The 20000-nt window shown below is 35.4% G+C and overlaps 3 protein-coding genes across 4 annotated transcripts in view; 1 reads left to right on the forward strand and 2 right to left on the reverse strand.

Moving 5' to 3' along the window:
- Positions 1-2004, reverse strand: part of LOC125047452 (homeobox protein Meis1-like) — a 20970-nt gene extending 18966 nt beyond the window's left edge. The window contains exons 1-2 of the mRNA XM_047645658.1: positions 1876-2004; positions 803-880 (exon numbers count right to left, since the gene is read on the reverse strand). Coding sequence (XP_047501614.1) covers positions 803-880; positions 1876-2004 — 207 coding nt within the window. The remainder of the gene's footprint in view (positions 1-802; positions 881-1875) is intronic.
- Positions 2005-5552: 3548 nt separating this feature from the next.
- On the forward strand, positions 5553-13425 carry LOC125047638 (DNA repair protein RAD51 homolog 2-like). 2 transcript variants are annotated; one of them, XM_047645949.1, is made up of 11 exons: positions 5560-5606; positions 5784-5915; positions 6912-7025; positions 7334-7445; positions 7684-7813; positions 8468-8578; positions 9241-9424; positions 11391-11490; positions 11979-12091; positions 12610-12688; positions 13110-13425. In XM_047645949.1, the coding sequence occupies exons 2-11, from the start codon at positions 5832-5834 to the stop codon at positions 13187-13189; spliced, it is 1107 nt and encodes a 368-aa protein (XP_047501905.1). In that variant the 5' UTR covers positions 5560-5606; positions 5784-5831; the 3' UTR covers positions 13190-13425. The 2 variants fall into 2 exon arrangements, with proteins under 2 accessions (XP_047501906.1, XP_047501905.1); XM_047645950.1 differs by lacking the exon at positions 7334-7445 and having other exon boundaries at positions 5553-5915.
- A 5955-nt stretch (positions 13426-19380) lies between these two features.
- LOC125047739 (pinin-like) overlaps positions 19381-20000 on the reverse strand; it is a 16254-nt gene continuing 15634 nt past the window's right edge. Inside the window, exon 6 of the mRNA XM_047646148.1 lies at positions 19381-20000. This exon is cut by the window's right edge and continues 192 nt beyond it. Within this exon, the coding sequence (XP_047502104.1) occupies positions 19397-20000 (604 nt within the window). The 3' untranslated portion in view covers positions 19381-19396.

Below are 20000 nucleotides of genomic sequence, written 5' to 3' on the forward strand. Positions count from 1 at the left end.
TAATAATAGTAATAATAGTAATAATAGTAATAAAAGTAATAATAGTAATAGTAATAGTAATAGTAATAGTAATAATAGTAATAGTAATAGTAGTAATAGTAATAGTCATAGTAGTAATAGTAATAGTCATAGTAGTAATAGTAATAGTCATAGTAGTAATAGTAATAGTCATAGTAGTAATAGTAATAGTCATAGTAGTAATAGTAATAGTCATAGTAGTAATAGTAATAGTCATAGTAGTAATAGTCATAGTAGTAATAGTCATAGTAGCGGTGGTACAGTAACAGCTGCAATAATGATAATAATAATCCTATCAGTGAGCATATACCTGAATTTACGTTACAACTGGCTATTGATATTGTCATCACCATCACCAATGCAACTAAATAAAATAAAATAAAACAAACAAAACAAAATAAATGACACGAATAAAAGAACCGCAAATCAAAAAAGTCATTGGTCGAGGAGTTTTGACCCTGCAACCTCGGTCTTGCACTCGTTACCTTGCAATTAAAGATTAACGCTTGAGAAGTCCGCTGGCTAATTTGTTATAACCCGGCGGGAACATGTGAGAAATGAGTGTTTCGTTTCGTAATGGAGTGGAATAGAGGAAATTGGGAATTATATATATACCTATACAATTGAATGTTGATTCATTAGTTAAAAGGCTATTTTGATAACAGTAAATAAATATTTTCTAAGTATCTGACTTCCAAATAACAGAAGCGTATCAGATATGGCATCATGCGACCAAAAAAATCAAAGAATGTCATTCATTTCTACGAAGGCTTTCAGCTCTCACCTGGCTTTTGTGACTGATGGCGTGGAAGTGCCGAAGGAAGCTCCCTGTGACGTTGATGGGAAGTAGTGAAGCTTCATTCTGAATCATTTGAAGCATCTTCATTTGGTGTAGCTATTAATAAGGAAATATATACACACGACTGTCCAATCAAAAGATGATTGATGATAACATGTATCGATGCATCGCAGAAAAGCGATTAAAATGTAATCGAAATTTGTACTTAAAAATGTATGAAAAATAAATGATGAATTTATAAAAAGATTCGTATTGATGGTTTCGAAGCAGAGTGAAGCCTGGCAGGGGTGTCTCATACACTGAAGGAGTGACGTGTAGGTTGTCAGCAGTGACGCGTGTGAATCGACCCTTCAGTTGTTAAACACTTCACTTCAGTGGTGCATAGTCATTAACTGTGTCGAGGTGGATAGTTTGCAAATGATCAGACATAGAATTCCTTTTTAAATGAAAGATTTTTTAGGCTATCTTCGCACTTACTTCATAACCCTTTCAAAAACAACTATTGACATGGCGAACTGTTTTGGAGAATCATTCAGGCTCCATTGTGATATGGCATAGTTTCCTTTCTTGTTTTTCCACTTCCTAGTACGCAGGGCCATCAGCATGAAGCGTGTACTTGCGTTCACTACGTTTTCGTGAGGCGACCTGTAATTGAAAAATGGATACGTTAGTACTCTCTCTCTCTCTCTCTCTCTCTCTCTCTCTCTCTCTCTCTCTCTCTCTCTCTCTCTCTCTCTCTCTCTCTCTCTCTCTCTCTCTCTCTCTCTCTTTCTCTTTCTCTTTCTCTTTTGTACTTTAGGATAGGAGATAATATTGAAAGAGGAAAATAAGGAGGATAGAGAGAGAGAAAGAAAGTGAGAGTGAGTGAGTGAGTTAGAAAGAGAGTGGAAACAGACACAGACAGACATAAAAAGAGAGACAGACAGACACAGACGGACAGGCGGACGGACGGACAGACAGATGGGATGTTGAAAAGACTGTGAGCCGCTCTCCAGACAGTGAGTAGCGACTCATTTTATTCGGCGATGGAGACCCATGGCAGGTTCGGGCGCTCATACGTTCTTCAGGAGGCCTTCTGTCTGTCCTAGGGCGCCACCGAAAGCGTTAGAATCTGGCGTGGAGCGAGAGAACGCCCCTGGGACTCTTGCATTATTCCGAGGACTTCGAAAGGAGGCGGAGGAAGACATATCCTTGCAAGAATGAGTGCATGGAAGCCCCAGGGAAAAGGGAGAGAGAGGGGGAAAAGGAGAGAAGGAAGAAAAAAAAATAAAGGAGAGGGGGAAAAGGAGAGAAGGAAGAAAAAAAAAATAAAGGAGAGGGTGAGAAGAAGAGAGGGGAGAGAAAAGGGCGATGGAAAGAGAATAAGAGAATGGGAATGGAAGAGAGACAGAAAAAGAAAAGGAAGAAAAGACGAGAGGAGGGAAGAGAAGGAGAAAGACAGAGATTGTTGAATAAACATCATGAAAGCTAGAAGGTCGAACAGGGCGGAAAGGAGGAATGTCAAAATAATACGTGTACAGATGTTCAAATTCCAATCTAACTTGATCCGTTAAAAAAAAAAAAAAAAAAAAAAAAAAATCATCTGAAATTGTATGTGACATATTTTTCTGCTTTTCTCATTTAACTGAGTTATATGTAATTATCATTTGTGCAAAAAGGTTAATCTTTATAGCTAACGAAATAAATGTTTTGAATCTGAATTTTTAATTTATCTAGCACTGTACGATTTTAACATAATAACATACTTTCACTGTATAATACAGAGAGCATTTGTTCTTAGTTTAATTTCGTAATATATGAACATGGACCTAAAGGTGAGAAGGGATGAGACAAACTAGATTTTTTTTTTTTCGTTTCTGTGTGCGAGGGGGGAGGGGGGGAGTGCTTACAACATCATTGTCAGTATTTTGTTTTCGAGATTGTTTCTTTTCGCTTTTAATAGTTAAGACGAGTTGCACGTAGGAGATTGTTGATAAAAGCTTTTTTCATTTATACTTCAAGCAAATGTTTCATTGGTGTAGTTCGACTACTGTTTATGTGTGCGCGCATGTGTGTGTTATATGCAAATTTGTATTTTTCCCTTCTTTCTCAAATCTTTTTCTCTCTCATAGAAGAAAATATGAACTGCCGGAGGAACTCAAGCCTTTTCCCGAAGCTGTGATATACTATTACGCATTTACGAACTCATTATTATCCAAAGTTGATTTCAGGGGAAAAAAAAAAACGAACAAAGGTGTTTTTACTCAGTCTGCACAATAAGTAGAATATCGATAAAGGAACATCATTATCAAAGAGAACTCGATCTCATAGAAGGGTCTCTCAGAGAGGATCCGAAACCCCTGTTGTTAACGGAAGGTATAGATTCCACAATCACAGACGCCGAGAAGAAAAGGATCCAACACGCTGTGATAGAGCGACTTGAACGGAATTTGTCTTTAGGATATTTTTTAAGAAGGATCGAAAGCCATGAGAGAGGAAAGAAGAAGAAGAGAGAGGAGAAGGAGTTGCTGAGTTCTTGGCATGTGTTGCTGCGTCATTGAATGTGGGGAGGAAAGGGGGGGGGAGGAGGGTTGCATCATAAGACTGGGAGGATTTGATTTTTATGATTAAGTTTCTTGTCTCCATCGGGGTTATTTGGATTGAATACTCTCGGCTTGCTTCCATTTGTATGATTCCATACTTTATTCTTTCTTGTTTAAAATGTTTATACTTTTTGTTCCTCATATTCCTTTTTTTTATTTTTTATTACCATTTTTTTTTTTTTTTTTTTTTTTTTTTTTTTTACAGAATTGGTCAGTTTAATTCTAGACATTACGAATTGCTTGCTGATGATTTATATTTATCCGATTGTAAAATTTATAAAGAATTTGTTTTTTTCCGGGAATATAAATTACTAAACTCAAAAAGTCCACTAATATAAGAAATTCTTTATAAAATGAAAATAACAATAATGATATTAATAATAATAAAATAACAATAATATTAATAATAATAATTTTCACACCAAAAAACGGAAAGAAAAGAACAAAATTCCACGGAATCTCTAAAAATCAAAGCTTGGAAAGATAGTGAAAGAGAAATTATATTTTCCCGTTACCCCTCTCATTTTTCTTACCCCCCCCCCCCATCCCTCTCCTTACTTTTACTATGAAGGGGAGTCTCCAAGATGCCATTTTATTAACCACAGGGATAACTCTGGGTAGGGGACCTTCATAAATCCCAGTGGCGCCTGAGACACGTATTTTTCCCCCCTTCTTTTGTGGAGCATAGATTGAAGGTAATTATTGATAACTCGAAACCACCTCTAATCTCCTCCCCCCCCCCCCCCCTCGAACTTTTATTTCCTCCCTTTCTCTTCTCCTTTAAGAGGTAGAGATAGATAGAGAGATAGATAGATAGATAGAGAGAGAGAGAGAGAGAGAGAGAGAGAGAGAGAGAGAGAGAGAGAGAGAGAGAGGGAGATAGATAGATAGATAGATAGAGAGAGAGAGAGAGAGGGAGAGATAGATAGGTAGATAGATCCATAGATAGATAGAGAGAGAGAGAGAGAGAGAGAGAGAGAGAGAGAGAGAGAGAGAGAGAGAGAGAGAATCAGAGAGACAGACAAAGGCAGAGACAAAGAGACACAGTGAGGGAGAAGGGGGAGAAGTAGAAAACTAAACAGAGAGACAGAGATAGACAGAGGCGAAAAGACACGGAAAATTAAAGAAAAAAGGAGACAAGGGGATCAACGGGGGGGGGGGGGGGTAGAGGGTGCGAAAGGGGAAGAGTGAGAGATAGGAGGTAGGTAAGGGGGTGGGGAAGAGTAGGAAGGGGAGGGGGTCGCTTATGGGGTGTGCAGCTGATGAAGTCAGAGGAAGCTGAAAGTTTTTTGTTTTTTTTCACCATCTCTGTTTTCTGCAAGATAAATTGCTAGAAATTACAGGCTCAGTTTTGTTCAAATATACACCAAGGGTCATAGAAAAAAGTAGTATATCGTGACATATTGAACTGCCTTTCTATTTATCTACTTAACTATCTATCTATCTATCTATTTATCTATATATATATAATCTGTCAAATCTCTGTATCTCTCTCTCTCTCTCTCTCTCTCTCTCTCTCTCTCTCTCTCTCTCTCTCTCTCTCTCTCTCTCTCTCTCTCTCCCTCTCTCTCTCTCTCTCTCTCTCTCTCTCTCTCTCTCTCTCTCTCTCTCTCTCTCTCTCTCTCTCTCTCTCTCTCTCTCTCTCTCTCTCTCTCTCTCTCTCTCTCTCTCTCTCTCTCTCTTTCCCTCTCTCCCTCCCCCCCCCCCCCCCCCCTCTCTCTCTCTCTCTCTCTCTCTCTCTCTCTCTCTCTCTCTCTCTCTCTCTCTCTCTCTCTCTCTCTCTCTCTCTCTCTCTCTCTCTCTCTCTTTCCCTCTCTCCCTCTCTCTCTCCCTCCCCCCCCCCCCCCCCCCCCTCTCTCTCTCTCTCTCTCTCTCTCTCTCTCTCTCTCTCTCTCTCTCTCTCTCTCTCTCTCTCTCTCTCTCTCTCTCTCTCTCTCTCTCTCTCTCTCTCTCTCTCTCTCTCCATCTATCTCTCTCTATATATATCTATATATCCATATATATATATATATATATATATATATATATATATATATATATATATATATATATATATATATGTATATATGCTTCCCCACATTCTAGGGATATTTGAAGAAAATCGGCAGGGAATCGTTCGTTTTTCTCCGCATTCCGTTTGTTTACATCTCTTATCAGTGATCGCGCTAAGGTTTAAAGTAAGACGTTGATCAACCATCTACAATAAAGTACTACATATTAAGACATACAAAGATTTTCCTACAAACAACAAGATTATCTGACATCATTTAAGAAACAAGAAGCCTAGAAAACAATAGTCTAAAACCCTACACCAAGAAAGAAGAAAGAAAGAAGAAAGCAAGACGTTAATTTCTATCAACTTAGAGAGCAATTTCATTTTTCAGGAAGAAGAAATCGTGGATTTTGTCGTCTCATTCCCTTAGAAAACCAAAATGGCAATGCGCAGACTTGCCAGACTGACAGAAGACCAAGAACTGAAGGAAAAACTCGCGAGGTGTAATTTCAGAACTGTCAAGGTAAAAGAACTTTGTTTGGTAAATGATTAGGAGATAACGGCAGTGACTTTGGGAAATGGGGATTGTTTCATCACGATTATATTATCCCAGTTAGATTAAAATTTGCAGAAATCTGTGTCGGAAAAAAAAAACCCGGTATGGTTTCTAGTTTCCCCGCGGCCGTTTATTACCAGGAAAAATTTGCATTTAGTGAACACAATGAGCGAAAATAAGACACTTTTCATCATTGTTTATTACCTTCGGAAGTTGATAGTATCAAGGTTTTGTGAAATGTGCAAGAGAAATGAAAAATTCCATAAAAAAATAACAGTACAGTCCAACCTGATAGGGGCTGCATTCTGGCAAAGGCTAACAAAGCACCATATATAGGATACAGTTTGGACTGGTTGATTCCTTAAATTATACTTAATTGTCAGGGAGATCTACAAGCTCTATCGTGCCTGAATATACACGGTAGAGGTTTGCCGGAATGCCGAAGGCAGGTAGGCCACGGTGAGCCCTGGAGTCCCTCAGGTTGTATGGCTGTTTGATTTCAAGAGGGTTTTATTCTCAATAACCCACCATATAGTTTGATTATAATCAGAGTGGCATGCTATCAAGTGGTTATTGCAGCATTCACACCATAGGCTCTCAGGCAAAGCCAATAAACTTTCACCACCTATATTCTGGCAAGATGTAGTGATAAATTGCTAAGAAAGTTTACAAGCTCTATCTATGCTAGAATATACGCTAAGGCACAAAGCTAAGCTAACTAATGATATTCATACTTATATTTTGGCCCTTAAGCATGAATTTGGGGAAAATAATTGGAAATATGCATGTGTTCATATGTAAAAATATACGTCATCCCAGAAAGTCAGATCAGGGTATGTCAAAACAGTAGTCAGTGAAAGTCAAATATTATTTTCATATAACTACCCAGGTAGCAGGTTTAAAAGGATCTTTATTATAAAAAAAAAAAAAAAATGGTATTCATTTTATATTTATGATTTCCAGGATGTGCTTTCTTTGTCGCCACTGCAGATTATGTCTGCACTCCAGTTAAGTTCTGAAGAATGTGAAGCTCTTTTGGATCGGCTGTATGCATTATGTGTTCCAAAGTACCAGTCGGTAAGATACTGTATTTTTCCATAGCATTATTGTTTTTTTGGTTATTTTAAGAAAGTGATAAATAATTTTTTATGATGAATTAAGTCATTTGCAAAAATTTGCTCTAACATTTATGTCTCAATACATTATCAACATCTTTCACTCTAGTTACAATACAACGTAAATTCATTTGATAATGTTAAGTCATGTATTGCTCTACAAAATGATTGACATTTAGTCTTATCTTTTTATTAGTCTTCATTGATATATACATATATATATATATATATATATATATATATATATATATGTTATTTATTTATATTTAGGCTTTTACCCTGAGCCAAGAAGAAGAAAAGTTCTCACTATCTTTAGGAAGTAAACAACTTGATGCAATGTTGCATGGTGGGCTTCATGCTGGCACTGTGATTGAATTTGCAGGCAAGTTAGCCCTTTTGATTGTTAGACTGTTGATGTTATAGTAATGAGGAAAATACCACTGCTTGATAATTACAGTACCGATGAATAAAATAGTAATAATAATGACAGTAACACAGCATAAATAATTAGTGTAAATTTTTTTGATATACTTTATTTTCTTTTATCAGACTGATAAATTTTATTACCCTATAGAAGAAAACACTTTGCAGATATTAAAGGAGTATATCTTTATCCACAGGTCCAGCAGGAGTGGGTAAAACTCAATGGTGCCTTCACACAGCTGTTCGGGCAGTGCTGTCTGGTGAAAGCAGTGGTCGGAATACTTCAGTTATATACATCGACACAGAAACAGCATTTAGGGCTGAGAGGTATGTTTATGGGAAATTATTTTATTTTTGAAAATTATATAATATTTCTTAGCAATATTATTACTTTATGTGCCATATAAAATGTCTTATGAAAAGGATAGGGTTGTTTGAGTGTCCAGAAGTTTGTTAGTCTAGCATTACTCATGTGTCTGTGTTGTTGTTTTTTTAAAGATGATAATGTTATATAGTCTTTGCATAAATAAGTGCAGTATCATGCAAAAGTCTTAGGAAATAGATATGTAATTGCTATTAGTTTTCATAACCACAAGTTCCATTGTAATGTTTCATAGTCTTGATAAGGTGATTAAGTTGTGAAAACCACAAATAACTACAAATGACACAGTGGCACTACAGAAAGCCTACGGGATTTACGTTATGTTTGTCTGTTAAATTAATGTGTTTTAATTTCGAAATCACAGATAGGTTTTTGTGTATTTCTCAGAGTTCATAACCTGAGTAGGAGAGCTCCTGTAGCCATATCAGATTTTTTCTTTTTTTTTAAAGAATTATAGTATTTGCATATTCATGAACCTTTTTTCCAGAAAGAAAGTATATATGAAAAGCATTTATATATTGTTTTATTTATAAATATATTTTTAGGTAAAAGTATATGAATAACATTTCCACATTTACATATTCCCTTCCTTCCCCCAGAATTGTTGAGATAATATGCAAGAGATATCCTGAATCCGAGCCAAGAATCTCAGAATATTTATCCAAGATCTTCCTCTACCAGCCATCCACAATCAGCAACTTGTCACAAATGTAACTATTCTGATAATTAGTAAGCTCCATTTTTATGACCTAGGATTATTTGCCTCATGAATAGAGTACTAACAGTCATATGGTAATGGATGGTGTATCTTTACAACACTTTAGCTCTTTCAGTCAAAGTCTTTAATGAATGTATTTGTTATTTGAATAGTATCATTGTAATTTTTTCAGTGCTAACTATGGTGTAATTGATTTGATTTTTGGATGAGGATTTGTTTCTTATTATTATCATTATTATTATTATTATTATTATTGTTTTTTTCAAAACTGTAGGCTGAAGTCTTTACTGTGTATAATACATGACTAATTTGGTGTGGGAAAGTGTATTCTGTGTTGCATTTCAGAGCTGCTTAAGGATATTTCAGAATGTTTTGTAACATTTATAAGTAATTTTTGTAATCTTGTAACAGTCCATTATTAGCTGGAGACACTTTTTAATTTTTTTTTTTTTTTCAAATGATAATTTATTTCGGGATTATGGTTCATTTTTCTTATCTCTTACATCTATCGCATTTACCTTTCGGAAAAAAGTGTATTATTTATTTAGGAAAGCATCGTAGTACATTCTTAGCAGTACACGAAGAACACACTCATTGATAATCCATGAATAGATAGATACTTAAATGATCTACTTCTCTTGCATGAAATTACAGATTAGAAACCCTAGAGGTTATGGCAGTGGAAAAGGATGCTGGGCTGTTGATTGTGGACTCCATAGCATCCCTGGCTCGCAAGGAGATGATGGCGGGGTCGTCCCAGGCAAACATAGCTCGGGTCAACCAGCTGGCCTCTTGGGCTGCAAGACTCAAGTCGATTGCACAGCAGCTCAACATATGTGTAAGTTTTGCGGAAACCTTGTTATTATTGCTTTATTTTTCCTTTTCTTGGGGGTTTCTTTTGCTGTTTCTGATTCTTTTTTTTTGTGTGCGTCTTTTGTTTGCTAACATATGGTATGATAATTGATTGTAAAAATATCCCTTTTTGGTGCTTTAGGATAGCATATTCTTAGGTAGGGTGAGTCATTATCATATTGCCACTGGGGAAAATGAATAAAAAATGGGGAAAAGGCTGTGCTCATTTTTTTATATTTTTTTGTGAAATGTTTATACACAGAGATGGCTCAGCCTTACCTGATTTCACCTTTCCTTGAATTAGTGGGAAAATGTATTTCTCACTAGTGCTATGAAAATCGATGGTGTTATTTTTATTATAAACATTATAATTACTAAAATGTTATAAACATGAGTAACAGCAAAATAAAATAACGTAAAATATTTTTGTCAATTAAAGAAAAGGGTAAACAGGCGAGACAGGCAGTATTCATAATTGGCTCAATGGTGATTTAGTACAAGTGTAGCCATATGTGTGTGTAAACAAGTAAACTTTCAGTGGGTATGGCATGGACGTATGTGACATGCCCGTCATGAATGGTTATTAGAAATTATAATGCTGACCTGAATAGATTTAATTGAAAAAAGCAGTCAAGATCTATTGATAAATAATATTTTCTAACATATAATGATAGAATAATTTCCCAGGAACTGATTGATCTTTCATGTCAAGGATCTTAGTCCAATGCTGCCAGGAAAATGTAGTGTTCATTGTGGCTTTGTTTTCTGTACTGTCTCTGGACATATATGGCTCCACAAGTGCTCAGCCGCCAAGGAGTCAGTTAGACCTTGTGACCTAACTTGAGGCCACCTTTCCTTCAGTTTTCAGGATTTTTTCTTTTCTTTTCTTTTCTTTAATAATGCTATCAGTATTGATACTGTTACTTTTATTATAGATATTATGATCATTATCATATTGATAAAATTACTAATAGCAATATAAGATAAAAAAGAGAATATTTCTGGAAGTTACGGAAAAGGATATACAAAGGAGATAGGTAGTATTAGGAATTGACTCCTTGGTGACTAAATACTTGTGGAGTCATCTACTATATGTGTAAAGGGAATAAATAAACTATACTCACAGTGGGCTTGGCATGTACTTACTTGCATCTCTGGTGGCCTCTGATTGAATGGGCCTATCTCCTACACACACATCTACAAATTTGATCTGTATTCATCTTACCTTGATGGCACCCCTCAGAACACCAATATGACCTTGATGACACAACCTGAACCCCAACTTTGGCAGCCATACTTACACTTACATCTCCATATTACCTATTAACCTAATACCGCTGGAGAAAATTAATAAAAAATGGGGAAAATGCTGTGCTCATTTTCTATGCTTTTGTGAAATGTCTCCGCACATAGATGGCTCTGCTAGTGCTTAGCCACAAAGGAGTCAATTAATAGACCTTGTGACTGTACCTGATTGAAATTGGCAGAAAAAATGTAATTTTTTTTACTAGTGCTATGAATATCGATGGTGTTATTTTTATTATAAACATTATAATTACTATAATGTTAAAAACATTAGTAACAGAAAAATAAGATAACGTAAAATATTTTCGTAAATCAAAGAAAAGGTTAAAGACAAACTCTACTCATAATTGGCTCATTGGGGACTTAGTACAAGTGTAGCCATCTATGTGTAAAAACAATCAAACAAGTAACTCACAGTGGGCATGACACGTACGTACATGTCATGCCCGCTAGCATTGGGTTAAAATATTGTAATATTGTGTTTGGTAAGGTTGATATTCATGTAGAAGAAGGTTGGTTAGTCAATGATTTCTTGTTATTTCTGACTACAAATAAGGATGTAATGATGTGCATGGCAGCTATCAAAACAGACAAACAAATTGTATACTAAGTAGGCAAGCAAACTATCCTGTTTCTTCGTCTTACAGGTTGTTGTTACAAATCAGGTGACCAGTAGATTCGTAGACAAAGAGCCCATGATCACAGGAGAAGGAAATGAAGATGAGGCTGAGACTTCGGTTTCTGCAGGTGAGGTAATTTTGAGTGGAATATATTAAGGGTAATGCACATAACTTTAATTAGAACCTGATTAGAAGAAGTGATGTTCAGATGTTTGTTGCAGTGAGGTCATTCGTGATAGTGTAATTTCTCTGAATTTGCTGGTATTTTTTTCAATCTTGTATTGTAACTGCTGGTTTGCCTACACTCCTAGGTTTATTCACCCTATTTAGAGTGAAAATCCTTTAATATTTGGTTATTTACTGGATAACACTTTTAGTACTGTCAGTGTACCAGAAAGAAAGGTACTTAACAACAAAGAATTAAAGATACTGGTTCTTTAATATGTGGACTTGAATAAGTGCCAGACAAACTGATAGGAAAGATATTTTAAAAAGTAAAAATAAGATAAAAAGAAAAATGCATTTGTGTATAAAGAACCAAACAATGCAACAGAAAGTATATAATGAGCATTGGGGAAAATATAAAATATGCCTGAAATATATCTTCTCTGACAGGTGCCAAGGAGCATATGTATTCTACCCACATAACACCGGCACTAGGAAACACCTGGACACACTGTGTTAACACACGTCTCATTCTGCAGTATGATGGATCCAATAGCAGACAGGTATTATAAACTTGTTATATTACTTAACAATACTTTACTATAAACAGATATAATAGTGACTTGTGTAATCAGTAAATGGTACTCATGTGAAACATGTTTTAGCAACAGCATGTAGTAATGAAATATTTAGATCTGTCAGGTACTCTGGATGCTGATATTAATCATCTCTGCTATGTATAGTAAAAAAAAATCCATATCTTATAAAAGTTTGAGATATCTGCTCAGAAAAGATGCATATGTAGATACAGTCTGCATTTTACATTTCCAAGATTTTTTGCTCATGAATCTGATAAAGTGTGAGTTTAGGCAAAATTTTATATGAAAAGTTAGACTTATGATAAGTCAGAAGATGCTGGAAAGGAATATAACTCCCATGAATGTTATGAGCCATCTGTAATCTTGTTTGTGAAGGAACACGTAAACATACTATTGACATGTTTTCATTATCTTCAGCTTCCTGTACTCTTGATTGTAAAGGAACATATAGACATACTTTTGACATCCTTTTTTATTTTCAGCTCATAATTGCAAAATCACCTGTTGCCCCTTTTGCAGCGTTTGCCTATATTATTGGAGCAGGAGGAATAGAAATCAAAGGTATAGATCCTAAGATAATTTATTTTGTCTCATACTATATGCAGTTCCTGTCCCATGATCTTGGATTAACTGTGATGATTAATTTAATGCATTAAAGATTATCCTCTGTCATTTACTACTTGCATGACTTTTTACTATTAACTCAACTTCATGAGCTTCCTTGCTGTAGTATTTAAAGTTAAGTAAATTTAAGATAATACTTCTTTGTGTTTAGTAATACCAGTTTGGTACAATACTTATGATGTGTTCATATGCATTTGTGATGGTATAGTTATAATGTTATACGAAGGTACAAAAAGGTTTCGTCCCTAAGTGGTGAAGTTGTATGTTAGTACTATTTCTATTTATTTGTGGATTAGTATTTATATGTGAATAATTATTACTGATTATTCATATTCATAAAATATTTCTTTTATTTCAGAGAACAGAACATTTTACTCATACTCTGGATCAGATCCTGGGCTTCACAGAATACAGGTGCAAAGGGGAGTTGTTTTGTAACTACAATTGTATTTTTATGAGTATTGTGAATATGTCTTGCTGGTTATACTTGTTTATATTTTAAATATCATATTGATATTTATGTACTTTGTAAATTTTGTAAGAAAGTCACAGCTATTATTTTATCTTTTTATGGGTGCAAAATGTATAGAAAGTCATGCTTATTTTTAGAAGAATCAAAAATAAGAACTTCTGGATGGATTGTTTTGACAAAAATATATACCTATTTTGTTACACATGTTTGTTTTTTTGTTGAATTCACTAATATATATTCATAACTGATTTACAGCAGAGAGAGAGTGTCTTTACATTATAATATAGCCTTTATCAGTTCTGTAGATAAACCATTAAATATTCTAGGGACATGTGAAGGATACAACTTCTTCAGAATGGCATGTAAATGTCATTATTGCTGTAAGCCTGTCTTTCCCATTGCCTGATTCTGGATGTGCGCTTGATGCTGGATCAGTCCTGCATGCCTCCCTCCTTAACCCAATTGCCCTGGATGGCAAAAATACATGCCATGTCCAGTTTAATTTTAGTTTATTAATTGGTTTTACATAGGAATGGCTTAAGTGTATAATCAATTATTATTCCTAATTATCTTACTTTTTTAGCCTTTTCCTTGATGTTTGGAAAGGTTCTTTTTCAATATATATATATATTTTCATTGTTGTTATTAGTACTTTAATCATAATGTCAATAATAATAATAGCATCAATGTTAATAGCATTAGAAGAAAAATTACCCACAAATTCAAGGAATGGGGAAATCTGGTGTAGTAAATAGGGCCTCCCACTGAACTCTTTGGAGGTTGAGCACTTGTGGAGCCTTCTGTATGTAATATTAGTTGTAAAAAACTACAGTGGACAGTAAACCCAGGGATTAAGCTGAAATAATGGCTTGGAGCCACTGACAGTCAAGAGGAAATGCAGTTCATTATTTTTAAGTTTTGTCATCTCCCATGACAATAAGTCTCTTTGGCTTCTTTATGAATCCTAGGCTTGTAAATTTGTTTCTTTATAGGCACAGTATTATGGGGTTAAACTGTGGCCATTTGAGATCATACAAATTATGGGAAATTTAGGCATCATTTATTGAATAAAATGGATAAAATATATCCAAGTGTTTTCATATTGGCCATATGCATTTATTACTTATGCAAATAAGTAAATTAGATTATAGAGGTAAAATAAAACATATGTGTGTGTGTGGTATGTATGTGTGTTTTTGTTCATGTGAAGACACAATTTCCTTCAGAATATCAGTTACTCCCATAGTATATCCATAAGATTAATCACCAATTATAATGCTTCAATTCTGACTAGAAATATTTACCAGGTTATCGTTCACAAACAGCTGACATATAATGCATCCAAGCAACACCTCGTTTTCAGCTGTTGCATTTCTTTTTGGCGTTTATCTTTGTTTTATTGACACATTTTTATTCCTACAAGAACTTGAGTGAGACTGTTGAAGATGTCATATGTGGTAGGCCATTTGCATTTTCACTTTATTATTTCTGTTTTTCCAAGCAATCATACTGATGATATATATTATACAGTATAAGGTTAATAATACAAGAAGCCTCTTGTCCTGACTTGTAGAGTATTTCATGATTTTATTAATATAAATATGAATACTAGACAGATAATGTAATAGGTATGGGAAGACGTAAGGGTGGGAACTATGACATACAATTTCTCGAAAATCAGAGAGGGATAAAATAATACTTGCCAAGACAGATAAAGAAAAGGAAGAAGAAACAGAACAGAGACTGTGTCAGCCACGGAAATGTTGAGAATGCACATTTCATCTTAACACCGTTGGAAAAGGTACAAGGCTGTAAGAAAGCAAGACGTTTTTTCATCGCACATTTTCAGTGTCCGTTTCTTGTTATGTATCGTTTATAGTACACCTTAACAATTCCGAATTACTAGAGGTGCAGAGTTATGATAACAGCGTTTACATTTTGTAAAAATTACTGTGAAGTATGATACATGCTTCTTATTTTTCCCATTCAGATATAGATACAGTTAGTGATTAACAGGGCTGTATTTCTCCTGATGTCATAATAGTAATGGTATTTTTATTTTAAATTATAATGATTATTACCATCTTGAATTAGTTTCATTACTAATATTTGTGTTATTAACATCACTGTAGTAACAATGTGAGGAATGAGCAGTTATCATCTTATAATGATGATTGTACTGATGACAGTGATGATGCTGACAATGATGAAGATAATGATGATGATGATGATGATGATGATGACAATGATGAAAGTAATCATGATGATGTTGTGAGAGTAGAAATGATACTGAAGATGATGATGATGAGCACAATTATTATGATATTGTTTATAATGATAATTATTGTTACTGTTATTGCTAAATAACAATAATTACAATTGTATGATGATGGCAATGATGATGAAAATGATAGTGGCTGAAATAGTGATGACTGATCCATTAAGTTAAAGTAGTCATTATTATATTGTAACGCATTAGTAACTGTCATAATAACAGCTATAATATATTGATAATGATTGTGCTATTGTGATGTTATAACTTCCCAAAAAATCAGGTCATGGCCTTTCCATAGTGCTCAATATCATCTATAATTTTAAACTGTAATATACCAAGCTCTTTTTACTTTTTTTTTTTTTTCTTCTTTTTTTGTATGTGTGGAAGGGTATCATATACATTAACATTTTACTTGATATGGAGTTGTTAGAAAAAGTCTTAGTTTTTTATTTGATCACACTAGAAGTACTAAGGAGAACGACACTGTATATCACGACTCAAGCATGTTCCTAGATTGCATATTATAGGGTTTATATGGCTTATGTGGCGTATTGCTCTCCTTTGAGAACTTTTACTCTCAAAAGAAAATGCTGATTATATCAATCTCAACATTTCCTCCTTAGGCAATGACAGTCGAGGATGTAAAGGTACACACAAATGACAAGAAAAAGAAATAAAATCGATAAGTTGTCACAATTTCACCTATGTATTTAAATGTAGGATTGATAAAGACTGATGGATAAAAGTTGTAGCTTGGAAATATGAATGAACCTACATGTAGAGTTACTTAATAGTTGAGCTAGTGACTCCGACAAAGCCTGCTATCCCTTGCTATTGTTTCTTGTTTTTTTGTTTTTTTTCTTTTTGTTTTTCTGTTTTTATCTTTTCTGGATCAAGTTTGTAATTCTTTTATTTTAAGTTGTATATGCATATCTTGATTTAAACCTTTTTGTTGTTCTTTCTATCTTTTTCTTGTATACTCTTTTTTTCTGCTTTTTCTTTTCTATTCTCTTTTGCTTGACTGTAAGGTAGCATCAGACCTTAAACTAAGCACCGGGTTTTGTAACTCACCGCTAGCCTTTTAATCTGTTGTTTTCTGGAACATTCCAAACATTCTACAAATGTACCCTTTGAGGCCATATATATTCATGAATTTCATGTCTATAAACCATACCATATAAACGTACACCAGTCTTCTGGGGTTTGTGCTTCTTACCTGTATGATAGCATTATCTTTTATTGTCTTTCAAGTAAGGTGACTAATGAAAATTAGGCAAAGCTGTTTCTGCTCAGTTGCCTTGAGGACCTGTTGTTTCTTCTTGAGCGTAATTTTTATCTTTACGTGGTTTTGTGATCTGCTCATTGCCTGAATGCTAGCTTAAACCAGTATGGTGGACCTTCTTCTGCCCTATTTCTTTACCACCAAACTTTTCCCTCTAAGAATACATTTGCATCATTAAACCCTAACTAATCAGTAAATACCATACTTCTATCATAAAGCAACTCTTTAAACAATACCTTCAAAACCTTCCAATTCATTCTTGGTGGTTTTCTGATTTTCCTCTGCTCTATTGTTGTTGGGTAACTTAGGGTTTTAAACAAGATGTTAAAGCAGTCTGCAGATACCTCTGTAATCTGGGGAGACATTCCCCACCTTTGAAATGAAATATCTGTTTGATTATTAAAATAGCATGTTGGCAAGCACCTTGGCACTGGCAATTCTATTTTATTATATACACAATTTATTTACCCTCTCGACTGGTGATATTCCCTGCAGTTTATGTATAATGCATCCAACTTATAACCCACAGCTTCATGATCTGTCCTACACTCAATCTAAGTAAATGCACAGAGGTAATCAATCCTTGACTCAGATTTAACCAGTACTGTTTAATGTTTCTTGAAAAGTAGCTATGACGCATATATGTGTATATGTATGTTACGAGCAAGAGCACTACAATCTCTAGAACAGGTGCCGGAGCGCACATACTACCTCTAATGTCACTCTAAGAAAGTCCAAAGTTCCATTAACCACATGAAGAATTCTCGAGTTCTCAGAAGTTTTCCTCAAAGTTACAATATACTTTGATGTTTTTTTCATTATTTCTATTCTATTTCCTTTTTCTTCAGGAGGTCCACAAGTGGTGTCTTGGAATTGAGAACTATATAGCTACTCGTACGCTGATCTTTAGATTTACTTAATACTTTAGCGATACCTCTCTTTTTCTCCCAAGTTAATAGTGTCAGAGTATGCATCAGAGTTATATGAAAGCCAAATGAATCATTAGTTCATATCGAAAAGAGAAAGGAAAAGAGTTATACTAAAAATAAGGAAACTTCCTTTTTTGAATGAAGAAAGAAAAAAAAAATGAAAGGAAGGTAAAACAAGAGAAGATTTTCACAATAGGAAATTAGAGATCAGAAATGACATTATCTGGAAGTCCTATTACTGAAAAATCTCGGCCTTAAATCTAATGGAAGGAGTGTAACTTTGTAACTCATGGCATGTCTGGCAGCCACATTGGATGGCAACACTTCCAGGTGCCAAGGGGGAGTTTTGGTGACAAGTTGGCAGGAGTGGATGTAAGTTATTGAAAAAAAAAAAAAAAAATTATAGAACATACTGAATAAATAAAAAGGAGAGACTAAAGATGCATCAGTTTCTTTTCTGTCTTTTTTTTTTTCTTCTTTTGCAAAAGTGCTCAACCTTATAGCAGGCCCTTCAAAGCGTAGACAATTGGCAAAGTATGAAATCAAAGCAAAGATCTAGCACTTGTTTTAGAAAGAAACAAAATGCATCTTTTATGTTGACAACCAACCTGTAAGAGGTTAACTGTGAAAAATGAATTAATTTTCTTCTTTTGTTACTTTATTGTAGATGCGATACTGAATTTAAAAAAAAAATTATCATTCATCATATATAAACTGAAGGATGTGGAATACTGACGTCGGTGTGTAAGATCCAACATTCAATAAATAGAATATGTAAAAACCCCTATCTGCTTGCCATCAAAACACGTCTTTCGTCACACACTCTGAACCATTAAGTACCGTTAAGTTGAGCTGGTACTGATGGCGAACACATCCTACCACTGAGAAGAAATGGTCTGACTGTCAAAAAAGAGTCTAAAGCACTGTTTGCAGCTGGCTGGACAGTCTCCTTCCGAATGATATATGAATCCAACTAATCTACTTTCAGCCTATCTATATCTACAAGGCTACTGTATTGCCTGGGTGGACGACGGATGGTGGTACTTCACTTCCGCTCACCTTGAAAGCCAGCTATGGGGGCCAGTTCACATGTATGGAAGAACTCATTTATTGCCCCCGGAAATGGGCATTTCCGTTTCATCCATTTTTTATATATATATGTATATATAAAGGTTCGTGAGGTCAGACAGCCTTTTTTTTTTTTACTGCACCATTGTTTGTTGCAAAAAAATATATTCTCACTAACAGCTGTATATATGATTTATTGCAGCAGTCAACTTGTAGTGTCTAATATACATGTGGTTCTTATACCGTACTTTGAGTATGAAACCTATTTAAAATGAGAGTTTGTCACCTAATGTTGCACCAGTTTTGATATCACGGGAGGAGAAGTGTCCATGATCGGTACTTCACCAGGAACCGATCTGTGATAACGATATGTATTGCAATGTTGCTGTGGGGGAAGGGGGGAGAGGAGGGGTTGCCTCTTATTGCCTTGTTACACTGAAAACTTAAGAGCTGGGAGTGCTTGTGCTTTTCTTTTAGAAAAAGAAATACTGCTAAGTTATTTTTAAAAAATTATCATTAATTTTTAAAATCACCTGTTATATTGTATAGTATGGCAGACTTAAGTACTTATTTTTTTTTTTTTTTTCATTTTTTTTTTTTTTCTCTCTCTCTTATACTGTCACTGCAGTCTATGGTATTCTTTGCCCTCAAATCTTTTCTTGAGCGCCTTGATTTTACTTTCACCCTTTGACTGCTTCACTCTCTTATCACTGTCTGCCTTCTTATCACACGATTCCTTTCTTCTGACACCTTTCCCTTCTGGTTCCTTCTTCGTGGAGATAATCGACTTGCTGGACTTGTTGGACTTTATGGTACCCGTGCTCTTCCCCGAGGTCGTGCTCTTGGTGGACGTGGTGCTTCGGGTCGAGGCCGAGCTCTTGCTGGATATGCCGCTCTTGCTCGACATCCCGCTCTTGACCGAGGCGCTGCTCTTGAGGGACACGGCGCTTTTCATAGAGGAACTGCTGATGAGGGAAGCGCTGCTCTTCATGGACGCGCCGCTCTTGCCCGAGACGGCGCTCTTGTAAGATGCGTTGCTGTGTGTGGAGGCACTACTTCTAATGGAGGCGTTGCTAAGGAGGGAGATGTTGCTCTTGAGTGAGGCAGCCGAGCCCGTTGACTCGCGGCGAACCATCCCAGCGTAGGACTTCCGGTCGGGCGTGCTCTTGGTGCTGGAGGCTCCCGAAGGAGAGGCTGACGGGGATCTTGAAAGAGCCCGAGCA

Source organism: Penaeus chinensis, chromosome 41 (genome assembly GCF_019202785.1).
Source record: "Penaeus chinensis breed Huanghai No. 1 chromosome 41, ASM1920278v2, whole genome shotgun sequence".
NCBI classification, from domain to species: Eukaryota; Metazoa; Arthropoda; class Malacostraca; order Decapoda; family Penaeidae; genus Penaeus; species Penaeus chinensis.

Bases quoted from the DNA above. Each gene is read 5' to 3' on its own strand.
- LOC125047638 (XM_047645949.1), top strand. From the start codon at position 5,832: ATGGCAATGCGCAGACTTGCCAGACTGACAGAAGACCAAGAACTGAAG. The intron at 7,446-7,683 runs GCAAGTTAGCCC...CTTTATCCACAG, and splicing joins CACTGTGATTGAATTTGCAG to GTCCAGCAGGAGTGGGTAAA. The intron at 12,689-13,109 runs GTATAGATCCTA...CTTTTATTTCAG, and splicing joins AGGAGGAATAGAAATCAAAG to AGAACAGAACATTTTACTCA.